This window comes from Dermacentor silvarum, chromosome 8 (assembly GCF_013339745.2).
Source record: "Dermacentor silvarum isolate Dsil-2018 chromosome 8, BIME_Dsil_1.4, whole genome shotgun sequence".
In the NCBI taxonomy this organism is placed as follows: domain Eukaryota; kingdom Metazoa; phylum Arthropoda; class Arachnida; order Ixodida; family Ixodidae; genus Dermacentor; species Dermacentor silvarum.
In genome coordinates this window covers 5501895-5519950 of record NC_051161.1, presented here as the reverse complement: position 1 = coordinate 5519950, position 18056 = coordinate 5501895, and the positions used below count along the sequence as shown (strand labels likewise).

General features: G+C 47.6%; 1 protein-coding gene across 3 annotated transcripts in view; it reads right to left on the bottom strand.

Moving 5' to 3' along the window:
• LOC119460548 (uncharacterized) overlaps positions 1-18056 on the bottom strand; it is a 128846-nt gene that overhangs the window by 21763 nt on the left and 89027 nt on the right. The window contains exon 1 of one of the 3 annotated variants that reach the window (XM_049672734.1): positions 993-1067. The exons of the other annotated variants lie outside the window; for them this stretch is intronic. Within the exon in view, the coding sequence (XP_049528691.1) occupies positions 993-1052 (60 nt within the window). The 5' untranslated portion in view covers positions 1053-1067. Of the gene's footprint in view, positions 1-992; positions 1068-18056 lie in introns of those variants that run through there. 3 annotated transcript variants of the gene reach the window in all.

Sequence of the window (18056 nt, the reverse complement as noted above, 5' to 3'; positions counted from 1 at the left end):
CAACGGTCACGCATGGCCGCACATCGCGAGGGCGCGCTGTGCGTCTGCGACTGAACTTGGCGACGAGCCGTGCCGTGTAGGAGACGGAGGAGGTGTTTATTATACAAAAGGAAGAGACGCTTAATTCTGCAGCCCATAAGGGAGCACGGCGCAGCGTCGTAGGGGATAGGGGGAGTAGGAGGTAAAGAAAAAGAGAAGAGTGAGACGGGATTGACGTGACTCTCTTTGCAGCTTTTAGGCGGCGCTGCTTTTAGTGCTCCAGACAACGCCAGCAAGAGAGGTGCATGTACGCGTTGTGCCGGAAAGCCATGAACGCTCCCGAAAACACGTCGCACGATGCGTGCCTAATTCTGCTCAGAGTTCTCGCCCTGCGTGGTTTATCAACTTGTTTCTTTTAGAAGGTGTGTGGTAATCCGTAAATTTTTTTCGTCGTTCATTTCTTTCTTTTACATTTACTTCCGTCTTTCATAACGAGGTAATGCAGATGTGCACGAAAACCGGTTACTGAAAACATAATGGACGACAACAAAAAGATCAGGGAGTTTGCCAACAAACTTATCGCTAATTTGTGCAACGATTACTCGAGGTATTGATCAATTTCTAAATCATTTGGGCAATAATGGTAGAAATGAAAGAGTCGTGGAAAATGACTGTCCGACGGGCCGAACAGGAGGGCTAGTGAATGTCTGCGTTCTTTCTTTGTTTGTACTTATCTAGGACCTACGCCCGTTTGAGAGAAGCCGCTGCACCGAACAGTCGTAAAACCGGGTTACTGCCGACGACACTTGGATGCCATTCCAGCTAGAAAACAGCAAATGTTTAACAATGTGATGTCGCGTTTTATCGCTGTACGCCAACAAGCCTTTCTTTTGTTAGATCACCTTGCGCTAGCTCGATAGACACCAACATCGGCGCAGCTTGAGAAAATTCGCGTTTGTTTCATCCTCGATTGACCTGAATGCACACCGCGGCGTCATGGACAGAGCGCTCACTTGGCCCGTCGGTGTCGCAGCACCCGAGGAAGAATGCGACGTGGACAGGTCGGAAGACATGCACCGACGCCGCACCAGGTTCCGAGCGGGGCTTTCGCAACGAGTGGTGGCCGCCGCGCGCGAGCAGTGCCGATCCTCGTGATCGGCAAAACATTTGAGCTTCTCATGCTACACTTGAGTGAGCAACAATGTGAAAGCGTGCTGTCTATATAAGTGTGGCTGGTTGGTTGGTGTTGGTACTTTAGACGGAGAAAAAATGCCAAGGTGGGCAGACCACGAAGAAGATGGACGTATTTATGGAGCTTTGTTTTTTGTTTGTCTATTACTTTGCGTTTCTCGTTTTCCAATACGAATTTTCTTTAGCATAACCACTGCCATACGATTCTTGGCCTATCCTCCATAGTGGGTGCGAGTCATGACAGAGGTTCATCATCATCATCACGAACAGATGTAACATTTAGACTCTACGTCTACGTGTTGCCACAAGTTGATGACATTTTTCCTAATAACGCAAAATTACTTCCGCATCGTATTTTAGATGGTTTACCACAAAGTCATCTGCAGATTCTACCGCCAAACGTCATTGTTGCGACAGATGCTTCACAGCAGGAAGAAAACTCTGGGATCGGTATTTTTTGCCCAGCGCTAGACTGGACTTTTTCTCTGCGGCTGCCAGATTTTACGCCCATTTTATTGGTTGAATTCATGGCATGCAGTGGTACTGGCTCTACGCAAATTAAATCTACCAATTACATCAGCTGTGATAATCACTGATTCTTTATCTTTGTGTTCATCACTAACTGTCGCTGGTGTCTCTCCCGTTATGAGGGCGTTTCATTCATTGGTACCTAGATAATTGAGAAGCGTCCGTTTATTAGTTTGGGTACCTGGCCACAAGGGATTATTTTAAAATAAAATCGCAGATTCCTCAGCCAACGCTTTCCATAGGCGTCCCGATTCTTCCATATGGCCCTGTGCCTGGTTATGTCACAGCTGCTCGGTTTCCTAGGCATCATGCAAGCAGTGTCAGACGCCGCAGTGATCAACTCCACAGATTACCAACATCTTTTATATCCCTGGCGCTGAGAATGTTGCCAGTAGAGATGGGTCGCTCAGGAGCGAGCCGGATCTTGTGAGCGGCTCTTTTTAAAGAGCGAGTGAGCCGTGGTTCAGTAAAAGTGAGCGGCGGTTCTTTTGGAGAAAGGGAGCCGGTTCTCTCGCGTTCAGTGAGCCGTGCCGATGCGTTCCGTCAGAGGCTGGTCATCTGCTGGGTGCGACTTGCACGCCATCTATTAGCGGTACGAGAAAGCAACTGCCTTCCTCGCAAGAGTCGCCTTCACCCCCTCGCCTTCGGCGGAATAACGAATGAGTTCACGTAAACGGCGGTGAGCCGTGAGGAGCCGTTTCTAGAGAGCGCTCAGGAGCGAGCCGGATCGTTTGAGCCGCTCTTTTGAAGAGCGAGTGAGCCGTGGTTCAGTAACTCAGCGGCGGTTCTTTCGGAGAGAGGAAGCCGGTTCTCTTTCGTTCAATGAGCCGTGCCGAACCGTTCCGTCAGAGCCGGGTCTCCTGCTGGGTTTCGAGGTTTCGATTTCTGACCGACGATTGGTGGCCGGTGTGGGCAGACTCGCGCTACTGGTACTCGCTCGCAGTGTGTGGTGTGCGCAGCAGTCCCTTTGGTTTTTTGTGCGTCCTATGGTGTGGCACCCGATGCCACCGAGGGGAGAAGAAGCCTTAATTGGCAAAGGATGGTACCGTTCGTTGCCTGCTGCTGTTCGAACGATGTCTCACGACTCTCACCGATCGCACATCGTGCGCTGGTCCAATTACACTTCGAAGATGGTCTTCCGTGTCTTAAAAAACAACAGGTGAACATACAGTTTACGTCCTGGTCTTCATTTGTGCTAATTAGTGTAGTCACGAAAATGTCGCCCATGGCATCCACTTCTGTGCATTTTCTGAGCGTGTCTCATTAGCACGTCAATAAAAAGAGGCCTATGATATGTTGTGTTGTAATAGAACTTCATTTCTTTTTTTTTTTCTTTTTGTCCTGGCGCATGATGGCATGATTGCCAGTATCGCGCGTGCGTTCGAGAGAAAAAAAAGGGGGAAAAAAAGAAAGGTACGTGCGGCAGTTTTGTGGATCTTTCGTATGATTTTTGTATTGTACTTCAAGAAATGATTTGTACATTCATTTTGCATGGCGTTACACCTCACTCATATTATAGTGAATGTACGTATGTGAATAAATGAATAAAGTTTAAAGATAATGTACAATCATTTTGTGTTCTTAATTTGACGATAGTTGATTTTAAAGTACCACAAAAACAGACAAGCTTCTGTAATGACGATGAAGTTACATATTTTTTTCTGAAAAACAAAAGTACTTCGCATTCTGCCTGTTACAGTATCATAAGCATTTTATCCTCAATATCAGAGAAGAAAGTTTCATTACAACTAAGAATTCACGCCTTTAATATATGTAAAAATATTATCGAAACATAGCGAAAATACCAATAACACGGTTGTTAAATCATGCATATATCGTTTTTTTCAAAGCCAGATAACTATGGAATATGCATAACACAGGTTACACGTTTAAGTGAACCGGTTCATTTCAGTGAGCTGAGCCGTTCCGAGCCACTCACTGAAGTGAGCCATTTGCCCATCTCTAGCTGCCAGACACGAAAAATGGAAGTGTCCATCACGAGGCTAAATTTCTATCAACACAGGTCTAGACCGTTTCCCTCACCACTGTGCCTATTCTGCGGCGAGCTAAAGACAATAGAGTATTTCTTTATGTCCTGTAGACGTTTCTCTATAATAAGATAAATATTATTCAACTCCGCTACCCAATGTTGGCCTAAATTTGTCCGCATCTGTGATACTGTATTTTGGAGCCTCTATTCTTGGTTTCAGCGACAGAAATGTTAGCTTGGCAGTTCGAAATTTTCGGACTGAATCCAATCGATTGCTCTGTAAATTGATTCCTAATTTTTAAATTCAGCGTATGGTGTTAATTTTCTTCTACTATATATATAACAACCTGATTCAAGGCCAATCGCCCACTGTGGCCATGTGTCAGAATTATTTGGGACAACAACAAGTTCTGTAAACGGCGACGGTTTAATTTGCGGTATGAAAGAAACAGAAGAGTTTGATTTGAGTTATGCTTGACTGCTGGCTATTATTCTGGGAGCTGAATCGACTGTATCTGTTTTGAATTGCTTCTAACAGATGCTGGTTAAGTAGTTAAGGCAAGCAGATCGGCGAAGCAAACTCGAATTGGCGTTGAACGAATTTTAGGAATGTCATTGTGTGCATGGATGCTAGATGAACAGTTAATTAAGCATATCGTGACAGAGATATCCGAAGTTTTGGAAGCGGTAGCAGAGACGGCGGTTGTGCGAGAAGCCCAGGAAAATAATATTTGGTGTGAGATCAACGATTCTCGACACACTTCGTCAGTATTTATTGTATTAAAGAAAGTTGACTTTTGATCGTTTACGAGTAAAAGACATTGCTTTGTTTTTCGAATAATTGACATTAACCATGTGCTACGCCAGCCTTAATGGAATGACGGTCATTTGGGGGAATAAAATGAACGATTCATTACTCAGTATATAAAATTGCAAGCGAAAATTCGCATGCAGGAAAATATGTTATTGGGTAGATCATTAGTGTAGATTAGAAAAAGTACGTGTCTGAGAACACTGCCCTGTGGTACCCTGATGTAACAGCGATAAAGGCCGAAGTAAAATTGTTTACTACCGCTAATCGCTGTCGGTTAGTAAAAAAGTAACGGAGCCAGGACAGTCTAATTTTAGCGGAGATGATTTCATTATCAATTTCAAAGTTAGTCTAAATACTAATGTGATGGAAAAAGTGATTGGTGAAAACATCGACATGTTTTGTACACTCACCATCAACATTAGGCGTCTATTTTCGCTTTTTACCATCCCAGTGGCGTGTCGTTGCAACAATCTATTAACATTATCTATATTAGTATATTCAAATCCTGTAATCTTCCTAATCATCACAACAAAACCAATTCTGATTCTGACTGACCAAACTGAAGATGTCTTCCAGGTTAGGGGACAGAAACCCGACCAGCTCCTGCCGCCTCAAGCTCTGAAGGAGATCCTCTTCGCAACAACGCTCACATGTGTGGAAGCGACGGACTGTCTAACAGAGGCCACACTGTCATCACCAATTGCACCTTCAAGAGAAAGCTACGAAGAGCATCGCCAACCGTTCAGTTTGCCAACAAAAATGCAAGATAGCTTACGGTCGGGCCAACCAGAACAGGCCATCCTGAATCAAAATACTTTGAACTTGTGGTGCTGGGTCAATTAGTTGAAAAAAAAAAAAAAACGTATCAACGCCCACTAAATTTCATAGCAGTGAGCGTCAACGTCCAGACACTTTTGGAGACAGGGAAGGTCATTGTGAAATTGGCCAACATATTGACAGTACCGATTTCGGTACTGCATCGCAGGCAAAGATAGATCGACGGGCGTCATTTCAGAGGTGGACCAAAAGAATGCGAACCCTGGCCTCGGATATGTTCTGACATCATACGAGAAGTTTTTTTTTTTCTTTATTTTTTTTTCGGATTGGACTGTCCCGAAGAATCAATGCTCGAGTCCAGTACCTAGTGAATAAAGGTTGGGTTTGTGAGACACGCGATAAGCCCTATAGACGAATGTCAGCTAGAGGTGCTTGAAACATGAGGTCATGCCGCTGCAGTTAGTGCAGATTTCACTCACGTATAAGATGCAGCGACCATCCGTGTACACCGGCGACACAGGCGCCAAACGGGACCGCAACGTATACCTCTTCAACATGGATGGATGATTGCAGTTCGGTCTTCCACATTGCCATGCCTGCCTTCACCACTCAGCCAAGAGGATAGTACACTTCCACTGCAGTCTATAACTGTGGGCACATCCTTGTTGTGCAGCGAACCACCGGACAAGAAAGATAATACCATGACAGCATGAAACCCGTCTGCTCGATTCAATGCGCGCGATTCTTCGCGACCTACCTACACCTGCTGCTGAGGCTGACGTCACACAGCGACACTTGAACCACGAAATATGGGTGCATGTTTGGCACCTGTCTCGTCTCGTGCACGCAGCCACAGCCACTCTGAATGGCTTGAGTTGGGGTTTTTGACATCATCCAAAGTGGAGAGCCTCACCAGCAATTGTACACTGGCTCCGACCTTTAAGACTCTACAACTTTACGATATCATCTACGTGTTATACGTACGCGCTTCGAACATCGTCATCGCGCTTTCCTTTTTTCCCTAGTGCTGACCAAAGCGCTTACTGGGTCCGGCCGACTTTCCCTCCTTCCTCTACATAAATTATTGCCGCTATTTATTACGTGGTAACGCGAGAGACTGCGCGCTCTAAAAGTTTCGCGAAGGTGCGTGGGTTCACGAAGCCACGCACGAACGGCTCGTATATACGCTGGCGCCGGCCAGTCGTTGACGGTGGTGTTGACGAGGGCCACCTGAGCAACACCCGAGCGCGCCCTATACGTACCTCTTCTCGTCTGCAGCCCGGCGCACACCGCGGCAGCACTCCTGTGTGCGCTCGTTCGTCGCGCATGTACGCTCCTCGGTCACCGTTGCCGACGCCACGGTTTCCCGCATCGATCGACGCATGAAGATTGCGCGACGATACTCGACGCACGCATCGAGCCGGTGGGCTCCCGTTAAAGGAACGCGCCGCATAATGGGGTCCTGGCCTGGTTCTTAGGCGCCCGCAGCTATATTATGGGCAAGGAATGTATTAATACAAGTAAACCAGCCTCTGCGGACTCTCGACATCAGGGGTCAGTGGCAAGAGCATCCGTTGGACCAATCTATAGGAGTACAGAGTATCCGATTCTGGCTCCAACGTCGAATTTGAATCGGTGTTTGGCTCTGTTACCCAGCGATCACTGAAACAGGCGCTCTTGTCTTCTTTACGGTTAATGTAAAAAAAAAAATGTCGCAGTTTCGCCCGAAAGGCGAAGCATCAATTGTGATAGCAAATTAGTAGAGAGCTATTCAGAGTAGGTTTTATCGGCTGCATAAACTTGGACACATTCACTTACTAACTGAACAAGCGTGGTGTCAGCGCGCACAAGCACATATGAATAGATCAGACTCGATGACCGCAGACAACCACTGTCAAAACGCTGGCAGCAAGCGCAGCCGCCGCGGCGGGCGAAGGTTCGTGCGGTCTATTGCTTCAACGGAAACTGAGCGGCGAATGCACAGCGCATACAAAGGTCAGAGCCGTGTGGAGATAACAGACGGTGCGGGTGACCGCCACAGCCGCGGGGAAAGTACGAGCGCAGTTGTTGGCAGAGTAGAAGCTGCCCCCCCCCCTCCCTCCCGCGCTGCCTTCCCGCTTTCTTGCTTTCGCGTGGGAGATTGAGTGGCAAGTTCCCCTTACGCCCGGTTGCAAGATACGCCTTTGATGCCGGAGCACAGCGTCGCCCCGCTTCCCTCCCTCCCATACTCCCACGGCCTTTCGCACGACGGTAGCGTTTGCTTTCCGCCGTGCGTTCGCTCTCCGTGATGCGCGCATCCCCCGCGCGCTTTCGCTCGCGCATACGGCGCGCGGCGACGATTTTATCGCCCTTGGACTTTATACGGAACCTCACGGCGACGGTGACGGCCGAAATCCCGTTGAAGTGTCCATATAATTGCTATCGCAATAAAAATAATAAAACAGTGACTGCTTCTTTTTTTTATTGTTTCGTTTTCTAAGTCGCGAACTAAATGTACGAGCTACACGGAAACCGTTCTCCATTTTCTCACACTGTTCAACGGTCAGAAAAAGGCGAAAAAAAAAAACCGCATGGCTCCATTAACATCTGTTGAGTTATTTCGTCATCGCTGTCCTCCCGAGACTCCAGGCTGAAGCCAGCGGTCGCGGAAACCACGACTCACGCACCCCTTTTGCAATATAAACGCGTCCTGAAGACGATCGAGCGTCTGCTTTTCGCAAGCATTCTATAGATGATCATCAACAGACGGGGCAGGATGAGCTCGCTACCGTTTGGAATTACAATTACAGGTGATAATTTTAGAAAAAAATTGAAAATTAACCGGAAATCATCGATCACAACTCGCCCCATGCACCGCTCGGTTAGAGGACGTTGTTCGTGGCTTTGAAAGAAACCGAAACAAGCTGATTATACGAGGTGCCCAAATCCACGCTCCAGCGACGGCTCTTTCTGAAAAGCACAAGCAGATCTCGGAAGCTATGCTTTTGCTGACTGCCTGCGCCGGAATCGATTTGGAAGCCGGAAACACGTCATAGGCAGCAGCACCTATATCGCAAGTTTCAGCCTTTTGCAGTTACAACGAGTCTATACAGTACCGATAAATTGGAGAGGACTTCATTAAAGTCCAGGTCAAGTCGCCTGACTTTCTTATGAGAAGCCAAAAGCATATAGCAACAGGGAAGCGCTTTATAAGAACTCGACGCGGTAGTTTCTATGCCCTATGGTCGCAGGACCAGTTGCGAAAATACCCTCCGCGCGTACCTCAGAAGCAACATCAGCCGACTGCAGTGGTCAATATTTCCGGAGAGAATATATAAGCGGCGTGCCGCGCAGAATGCATTACGCCGCCACTCGACGAGACTTGTGTGCAGCAGAGCGTCCCCCCTGCATGCAAAGGAGGGGGGAGCGAACTTTTTGTCAGTCTTCGTGTCGATTTGCGCAAGACGCACCACGGGAAAGTACACAACGCGAGGTCACGACGCGCGCGCTCTCTTTTTTGCGACTGCGCGCGCCCGACGGAAGCAAGGCTCTTTGATTCTTGTTTGGTTCCTGTGCAGTATATTGTGCTGGAAAGTGCGCGGTTCCTTCGCACAGCGTGCGCTTCCTCGGGTGGTTCCTTCGCATGAACTCCCATCTCGAGCACTGGCTGCTTCTTTATCTTTCCTCGCCGTCCTTATTCCGTTCTCGCACGTCTGTGGCACAGAATACTATCACAGTATACAATAGCCAAGTGTAAATAAGCATAGCCACGCAGTTCCAGGTGCAAATCCTACGACGCGAGACCGAGCTGCTTTGCTGCATGGCTCCAGGACACCAGTGCACTCTTAGTGGCGTTCCAGAGTAACACGAGAGCTTCACATCGTGTGATCGCGATCTCCAGAAGCATGTCTTCCCATTATCAGTAATGTACCCGCATACTATGTACGTTTGTCTGCGTGCATCGCAATTCTAGCGTCCATATTTCGGGCCACGCCTTGGATCGTGTGCTCTCATATAGCGCTGCTGTTTATTACCAACCGTCTTGTGAAGTTCACCCCCGCATCATCTTGGTTCTTTTCGCCCACACAAGACACGTACAGCCACCCAAATCTTTAGCTGGCGTGCGCGAGCATTTTAAATTAGGAACAAACTTAAAAATGGCTATGCTACCTTCACGAGCTTCGTGAGCATAGTCAGATAGCATAGTCATTGGTAAGTTTGTTCCTAATTTAAGGTACTGGCGCACAGAAAGTCGCCGCTCGCGCACGCCAGTTAAAGATTTGGGCGGCTGTACATAATTGCTCAGCCGAAATTTAACCTGCGCGAAGTGGATTGCTCGGCTTATGCTATAGGCACCGTGCATTGCAGTTTGCGCGCGATCTATGCGCCCGGCCAGTGTCAAAACCAGCAAAACTGGAGAGACGCTGTATACATTCGCCGTGATACTTTCGATCGCTTATCACGAAAGAAGACTGTCCGAGGTGTGAAAATATCAAAGTGCGCATGCTCTGCATATGATAGCACGCGTTCGCAATCGATATGAGCAGCGGGAACAATTGTGAGCTTGATATCGTCAAAGCGCAGGGCATACCTCTCAAACGAGCGACGATAAGGAAGCCGTTGTCGTTCGGAATGCATGGCGTATCATTTTCATCACCTCTCTAGCGGCCGGCGTCGGCAATACTGGGGCGAAACATGAAATGTCGTAGCGCCATCTAAACAGTGAACGGTGCCCATAGTGTACAGTCAACCACAAAAGTTTGCGGACCATGCGAGCGCGTGCCAGACTGCCTATCCGCGCCACCTAGCGGTACGTCACCTAGCGGCGACAGGGGCGCTCTCCCGGATATGAGCCCTCTTGGTACTCGCCTGCCTGTTAATTTTTTATTCCCGTGCATGACATTGTTAGTTCGTTGTGTTGACGCAGAGCGCTGTCTGCGATAAGACCGCCACATATCTGGCTTGATAGCAGTATCGGAGCAATCACTGCAACCTTTGTCGACTGGTGTGCCAGTGGGTAGATAAGTTTCACGAAGCGCTGCGACGATTTTTTTACGCGACGTTTACTGGCGCACTTTGGTTGGCAGCATCTTGGTCCAATGAGTGTTGCTGCTTCTGCGTCTTGAGAGAAAGGGTAGGGAGGTATTTCACTGTCATCAAAAATAAAGAAAAAGCGGATGCATAGAAAATTTTCTTTCACACATAGGCGCATCTTCGCATCAGTCGCTGAAAACGTAGCAGACTTGCTTCAGGCCACGTGGTGATTGCCTATTTGGAAAGATGCCGCTGCGTGTTCCACTTGACGAAAGAAGGCACATTGTGCGTTTATTTATAGAGGGAATACCTCAGCGCGAAATCTGCCGCCGAACCAACAGGAGCCGGACTGCCGTGAATAGGATTATTCAAGCTTTCCGCGACGATGACAGATTCACAGATATGGAGCGCAGTGGGCGTCCAAGGGCCACGACTGAGGAAGAGGACCGCCTGATTACGGCCGCCATCGTGGCTGATCCTTTTCAAAGTGCAGAGGATATCCGAGAAGCGCTCTCGCTCACGGTATCGTCTGAGACTGTAAGAAGAAGGCTGAGTGAGCTTGGCCTGCAGTCTTTCGTAGCAGCACAGAAGCCCTGCCTCTCAGACAGCCAGCTACAAGAACGACTCATGTTCGCTACAGCAATGAAAGATTGGAAGCGGGTTTGGCGTCCACTAAACTGCAGGTGTGTTTACAGTGTATTGGCAGTTAATTCACGAAGCTAATTCTGCATCACAACATGTTTCACGTAAAATGAGCTTTTGGACATTACGAGATTTTTCTGTAGTGGTATTATGTTGAAAACATTAACGATTGTTTCATAGTACTACTTACTCTGAAGCTAATTAAAAGCTGCCAGTGGGTCTTTCAGTACTATCTAATGATGTTTGCACGTTTTCTATTGCAACTCTATAACAGCATTATAAAGTTCATACGCAAGAGGAATCACAACATTTTTAAACGCGCCGCTGGAACCCAATTGTATGCTATTTCTTGCAGATATCTGCCTAATTACACACAGAGTGTTCTATCCAGTGGACGGTGTTCCGTGAGCGTGTGGGGAGCAATCAGCAAAGATGGCCTTGGTCCCCTTGTGCGTCTGGAAGGGCCCTTCACTGCGTCACGGTACTGCGACGTCATCACTAGACACCTCGTTCCGTATGCGCTGGACGGTCCCTTCAGCGACGGCTGCTATTTTTTTCAACACGACCGCAGCCCGATCCATAAAGCACGTGTCGTCCAGTCATTGCTAGAAGAACATGCTGTTTGCCAGCTTGAGTGGCCTCCATGTGGCGCCGACTTGAATCCCATAGAAAATGTCTGGGGCATGTTGAAGAAACAGCTGTCCACACGAGCCAACCGCGGCCGCACGGCCGATACGCTGTGGCAAGCGATCGCACAAGAATGGGAAAGCCTGCGCGGTCGACCGGAGATTACTGAATCTTTGTACGAGTCGATGCCCACACGCATCAATAAGGTGCTAGAAAACGGCGGACATTTCACTTCCTACTAGATCATTGAGAGACCTATGTTTCATGACACTTCTGTAAATGTCTTGTGAATAAATTCATCCCCTTCAGACACGAATTATGATGCACTGTCTGCAAATGCGTCAAATGCGCATGGCATCATTTCAAGACGCTCACTATTACATTCCAAGAAAGAAGACGAAGCAATGTGCTGTTTTGTGCGAGTTTCAGTAAAAAAAATTAATTAGCGTATAACTCATTATCTAATTATTCTGAAATCCGTCAGCTTCAATGCTTGCATAAAAAGAATCAACTATTAGGCCCGAAACGCATGCACACTTGCTTTTTCGGTTGTATTCGTGTCGACCGGAGAAAAAAAATACTCTTGACGTTGGTCTTGGAACGCGGCACGTCGAACGATTGTCTAACATGGTAGTGTCTCCAGCAAAGTGATCATCTGCAGCAATACGCAGGACAATGAAGTTAACTGACCGCTAGTTGTCCCATCAGGAAGCGGACACGAATGTGCACACTGAGTTTTAGGTCATTTGAAGAAACACGTGGCGTGGGACGCGCCTCCGAAGTTCGAGTCCCCAAACGAGGACGCCGTATCGCAAAGGGTTATAAAAAGAGTCATCGCACCCGATTATTTCTTATTTTTCTAAATGTAACCACTATAGCAGCGCGGTGGTTCGGGCTTTGCGCAGCAAAACCTGGGCGCAGGCGATCAAATCCCGGCCGCTACTGTCACTTAGCGATGGGGGAGGAACGGAAAAATTCTGCCTACTGACTAAGCATCTGTGTCCCATGGCTGCCTCACCGCTCACTCACGCACTCACGAAAAAAAAAACAAAAAAAAAAACAGCGTGGCTACGCGAAAATAGAACTGATAACAGCCGAAGAATACGCTGTCTGATTACTTGTACTGATATTCTGCTCTCAAAATATAAGCAAGTAGCCCTGGCTAACAAAGAGCGCGTCACGTTGAAAGAGATAGGTAGAAAATATTTGCGCACAGTGCGAAAATAGACAGGCCATAGATTTAAGGAGGGATGCGTCTTCAACGTAGCGCTGCTGTCGATCGCTGGTGACGTAGCGGAAGTGTCGCGAAGAGGCTCTTGGCCACGCGCTCGCGTGGTCCGCAAACTTTTGTGGTTGACTGTACGTCAGGCAGATACGCTAGAAGTAAGCCATTATTTCTCAATTTATAACTACCAAGCCATCAACGTATCGTTGACAACTACACGTACATTTCTTCAGTCTAACGCTTTTCTCATATATAGTTGGTGTAAGCGATCACCGTTCAATATATTGTCGCTGCATGTGACCTTTGTCAACGACGAAAAAAGCCGACCACGCTCCCTGCTGGCCGCCTTCAACCACTTGACGTGCCTTCAGAACCATTCTTTCGTGTAGGCGTTGATCTTTTAGGCCCTTTTCCTACGTCTGTTTCGGGAAATAAGTGGATTGCTGTAGCAACAGATTACGCCACCCGATACGCAATCACACGGGCTCTTCCGACAAGCTGTGCAACCGATGTCGCCGATTTTATACTAGAAAACGTCATCCTTCACCACGGTGCCCCTCGACAGCTCCTTACCGACCGAGGCCGCTACTTTCTTTCGAAAGTTGTTAATGACATTCTACACTCGTGCGCGACTAAACACAAACTTGCTACTGCTTACCATCCACAAACGAATGGTCTAACCGAGCGTCTCAACCGGACCCTCACTGAGATGCTATCCATGTATGTCTCCGCTGACCATCGCGACTGGGACGTTGCATTACCATTCGTTACCTTTGCCTACAATTCTTCTCGCCACGATACCGCAGGCTTCTCTCCATTCTTCCTCTTGTTTGGCCGCGACCCTACGCTAACTTTCGACACCCTCCTGCCTGATAGCCTGTCTTTCACATCAGAGTACGCCCGGGACGCCATAATCCAGGCACAAGAGGCACGCCATATTGCCCGACTTCGACTTGTGGACTCGCAGGAAAATCAGCGGCGCTTATATGACACCCGCCATCGTGACGCCCACTACACACCGGGCGCCCTGGTTCTCCTTTGGTCTCCGTCGCGACGCGTTGGCCTCTCGGAGAAGTTGCTTTCACGCTACTCTGGTCCTTACCGCGTCTTGCGTCAAGTAACCGACGTCACCTACGAAATCGCCCCTCTTGACCCCACCGTGGCTCAGCCTCGTTCCGACGTAGTCCACGTCGCGCGTCTTAAGCCGTATCACTCCAACGCCTCCTAACCAGCACCGGGTCGGTGCTTCAGCCGCCGGGGGTCATGTGACAGAGCGATGAAGAAGATGTTTTGAGAGCACTTGAAGAAGACGAAGCTCGGGACTTCGCGTGCTTACTATGATCTTGTCAGCCGCTGCCAGTCTTGTAAATACACTGTAAATACATTTTTCTTATTCCTTTTCCCCGTAACAATATCTATAGCATGCGGTAGTTTGTGGCAGCGCTAAAACACGTTTATATATAGACACACACACACACACACACACACACACACACACACACACACACACACACGCACACGCACACGCACACACACACACACACACACACACACACACACACACACACACACACACAAAAGAAGCATGCGCATATGGCTGAAATAATGTCAGCCATAGATGACGACGCTACTATGAAATACTATGAACAGTGCTCAGTAACTAAAACTCGATCGGGTCGCGTGGCGCATTTTGCGTCATCGCTGAGTGCTGCATGGCCAGCCACCGAGCTGGCTACGCATACTTGCATAGTGTGTGCACGCGACGATGACGATGATATTCGGCACCGTCATCCAGCGCTCCTTGGTTGCGCAAAAAAGGACCGGAATTGCGTGGTCATTTATGCGTCTTTGTGGATCTTATGACTGCTCGTAGTAAAACTAAGCCATTGTTCACGCGCAAAACAGTTAAACGTTGAGAGCGAGCATTATATTGGACACAAAAGCAACACAAGGTTTTTTGCAAACATTTTGAGAACGTCACTTGCATACCTTACTGAACTGACGCATTATATGCTAGCGCGCTCTATAGAGAAATAAATGTGCCTTGCCTGATAGAATATCCATGTTTTTTTTTTATTTTCTTTTTAGAGGCCTTTGACATGGTTTCAGACTGTAAAGTTGTACTGTTACAGCATTGATATTATGGAGCCAACAGATAGCGAAGCCACGGAAAGCATAGGGAAAATTATTTGTTGTTTTAATTTAAAGTGTACAAATGATAAGCTAAAGGCAAGTGGCCGGACCAAAAAACATCCTGTCGCCGGTGGGAGCGGAACTCAAAGTGACGGCTGCGTTGCACTACCAACTATGTGCATTTTTGTGCGTGGGCATTTTTCTATCAACCACATGTGACGCCTTTTGAAGCAGGAACCGTTTTACTGAATCTCTTATATATTTGGGTTTTGTCGAACCCTGCGCATTTCGCTTATACGTTGGTCATAATCGTATCGTTGCGTGAACAATCGTGCTTTGTTCATGGTCTGAAATTGAGAACGGCTGAAGAATCAAGGCGTAAGGAACTCGTCTCTATCGAAGCTGTATATATATATATATATATATATATATATATATATATATATATATATATATATATATATATATATATATATATATATATATATATATATACCAGAAAAAAGCGATTCTGGATCCAGGTAAATATTCACAGTGAAGTAGACGCGCGTATGAAGCGGTTTATTGACGTTTCGGCCGGGGTCCGGCCTTCATCAGAATACAAAGAATACAATGCATGGCGTCAGTACAGTTTATATACATGTGCATATCAACCGAATGAAGATATGTTTACATGAAAAACGATAAAAATTAGCGAACAAAATGCGTGTAGATTATACAAAGGACAGCTGATACGTGTATAAACAGATGGCGTTTGCAAACACATCGTCTACAAATACAAAGCATAAAAACGCACAGAAATGAAGTGCAATAACCAATCGTCAGGTGACAACAAAAACGTCACCCAATATGTGCTATGTTACCAAGCAAGCAGGAAAAAAAAAAAGGGGGGGGGGATTAGTGCTCCGGCGTATGAAAAATGCGGTATACGAAGCAAATATTCTAATCCGGGGTAAAATGACACCTTTCAAAAGAAAACGAAAATATATTAAAGACAGTGCCGTCATTACGGTCATACTTTAAAAAAGTTGTCGCAGTTTCACCTGAAAGGCGAAGCAACAATTGCGATAGCAAACTTGTAGAGAGCTATACGGAGTAATGATATTAGCTTTATCAGCTGTATAAACTTGGACATGCAGCAACATCGGCAACACGCAGAACTGTTGAAGACGCCATCGGCGTTGTGCCCGCGTTCGCTCAAAATGCGTGCGGCGTTGGTGACTGTTGCCGGAGCCTCTGATATAAATAGGCACTGCGTGCCGCAGCTAAACGTCGCCTCCCTTCCCTCCCCCTCGGCCTCTCGCTCGTCGAAAGAAGGCGCGTTTGCTCTACATACATGGTGATTGTGAAGGAGAACAGAGACGCCTACTTTTGCAGCCCTTAACGAGCACGGCGCAGAACGCGCGTTTGTTCTCCGCCGTGCGTTCACTCCCCGTGAAAGACGCACCCCTCGCGCCCTTTCACTCGCACATACAGCGTTCGGCGCGCGGCGACGATTTCTTCTCCAAATGACGACATACGGAACCTCACGGCGACGGCGACGGCGACGGCTACGGCGACGGCGACGGCGACGCCGACGGCAGAAATCTGCTTTTGAGTGTCCATATAATTGCTATCGCAATAAAACCCGTTAAACGCAGGCAGACAGCTTGGCGTAGTAGAATCACCGTGCCGTCGTCTCGTAGGATAATCGATAGTGCCTCCTAAATCTGCGAGCGTGTACACATTGTCGCATCGCTGAATACCACGTGTGTAGTCGATATTTCATCTGCGGCTGTCGTTGCGTCCTGCTGTCGGACATTTCGCATTTGCCTGGTGCGTGAAAACTGAAGCTATTAACAGAAAGACGGACCATAAAACAGTAAATAATTATTTAATCCATGTCTCACGCTGCTTCACAAATTTACTTCTCTATGTGTATCAGCTATAACCGCCCATTTGTGTCATAGCATATAAAAGTACACCAAACGTACATGAAACAGAAAGCGTGAAGCGTTTGTTAATGGCTTTAATGAATTTAACATTCCACTATGAGGCGTACGGGACATTATTCCACCCCGAATACATAGTTTCAATTGGGTGTTATATGCATGCGAATGAATTTGAATTTCAATCAGAGGGTTCTTGTTCTGTGTGGGGTGTTCTATTCCTGTTTTGTAAATATATATTGAGGGAAATAGTTTGGCAGGACAACTAGAGGCTTGGGCTGTGGGGACAGCGCTACACACCAAGCTGGACCGTCGGTCATTCTCGCACGAATCGGTGCTGCCGCGTGTGCCGGTCAGGTGACCGCCCCCATGCAGTGGCCTGACCGATATCTTCCGTATCGCGCATATCTCCACAGCGCACATCAGGACTTGGTAGGCCGGTTTAGGTTCAAGGTCGCCATTCGGGTTAGTGCAAAGAGCGAGATCGCACGACTTTATCTGAGGTCGATGAGCGCGCATATATTGGTGATTGTAATAGGAAACGAGTGAGCTGCCACCTCCCTAGCTGCCGTATAAACTGACAGTGTCAAACGTAAAGGCATACGGTCTCTATTATTGGGCGTCTGGAGTTGCTTGTCGTGTACACACTCGCTGAGAAAAAAGAGAGAGAGTTGCGTTCGCGTGTACTGCTGTCGGGACAAGCGTTGCTTCTTCTGTGTATCCTAGGCAACGTTAGGTCGGCCGTTTCGGGTCCCCTGCTCGCACAAGTGTTTGGGCCGCGCTCTATCCGAAGGGGGCGTACGCACGCATCGCAACCACTAATGGCGCTTTAGTCGGAGCGAGTCGGGGTGTCGCCGATCGACCCACTGTCGTAGAAAGGGAGCATCACTGTCGAGTGACAGTGTATGCGCTGTCAAAAGCCTGTCTCTAACACCAGGAGGCCTCGTTATATATAACGGAAGAAAATCAAGACCCGTTTCGTATGGTGCACGTCAGTATGGTGTCGCATTTCGTCAACGTATTTTTATTTATTTTATTCCTTTTCAAATACTGTTAGCCCTTCTGGGCTGTTGCAAGGTCGGAAGGGTACATTCAATCAGTACAGCACAGTTCAAACTCTTCTTCAAAGAAGAAGAAGTAGTTTAATTATTTGAAAATGTGGAGAGGTCGACTGGAAAATGGAGCAAGTTTCTAGTGAACAAGTGTTAT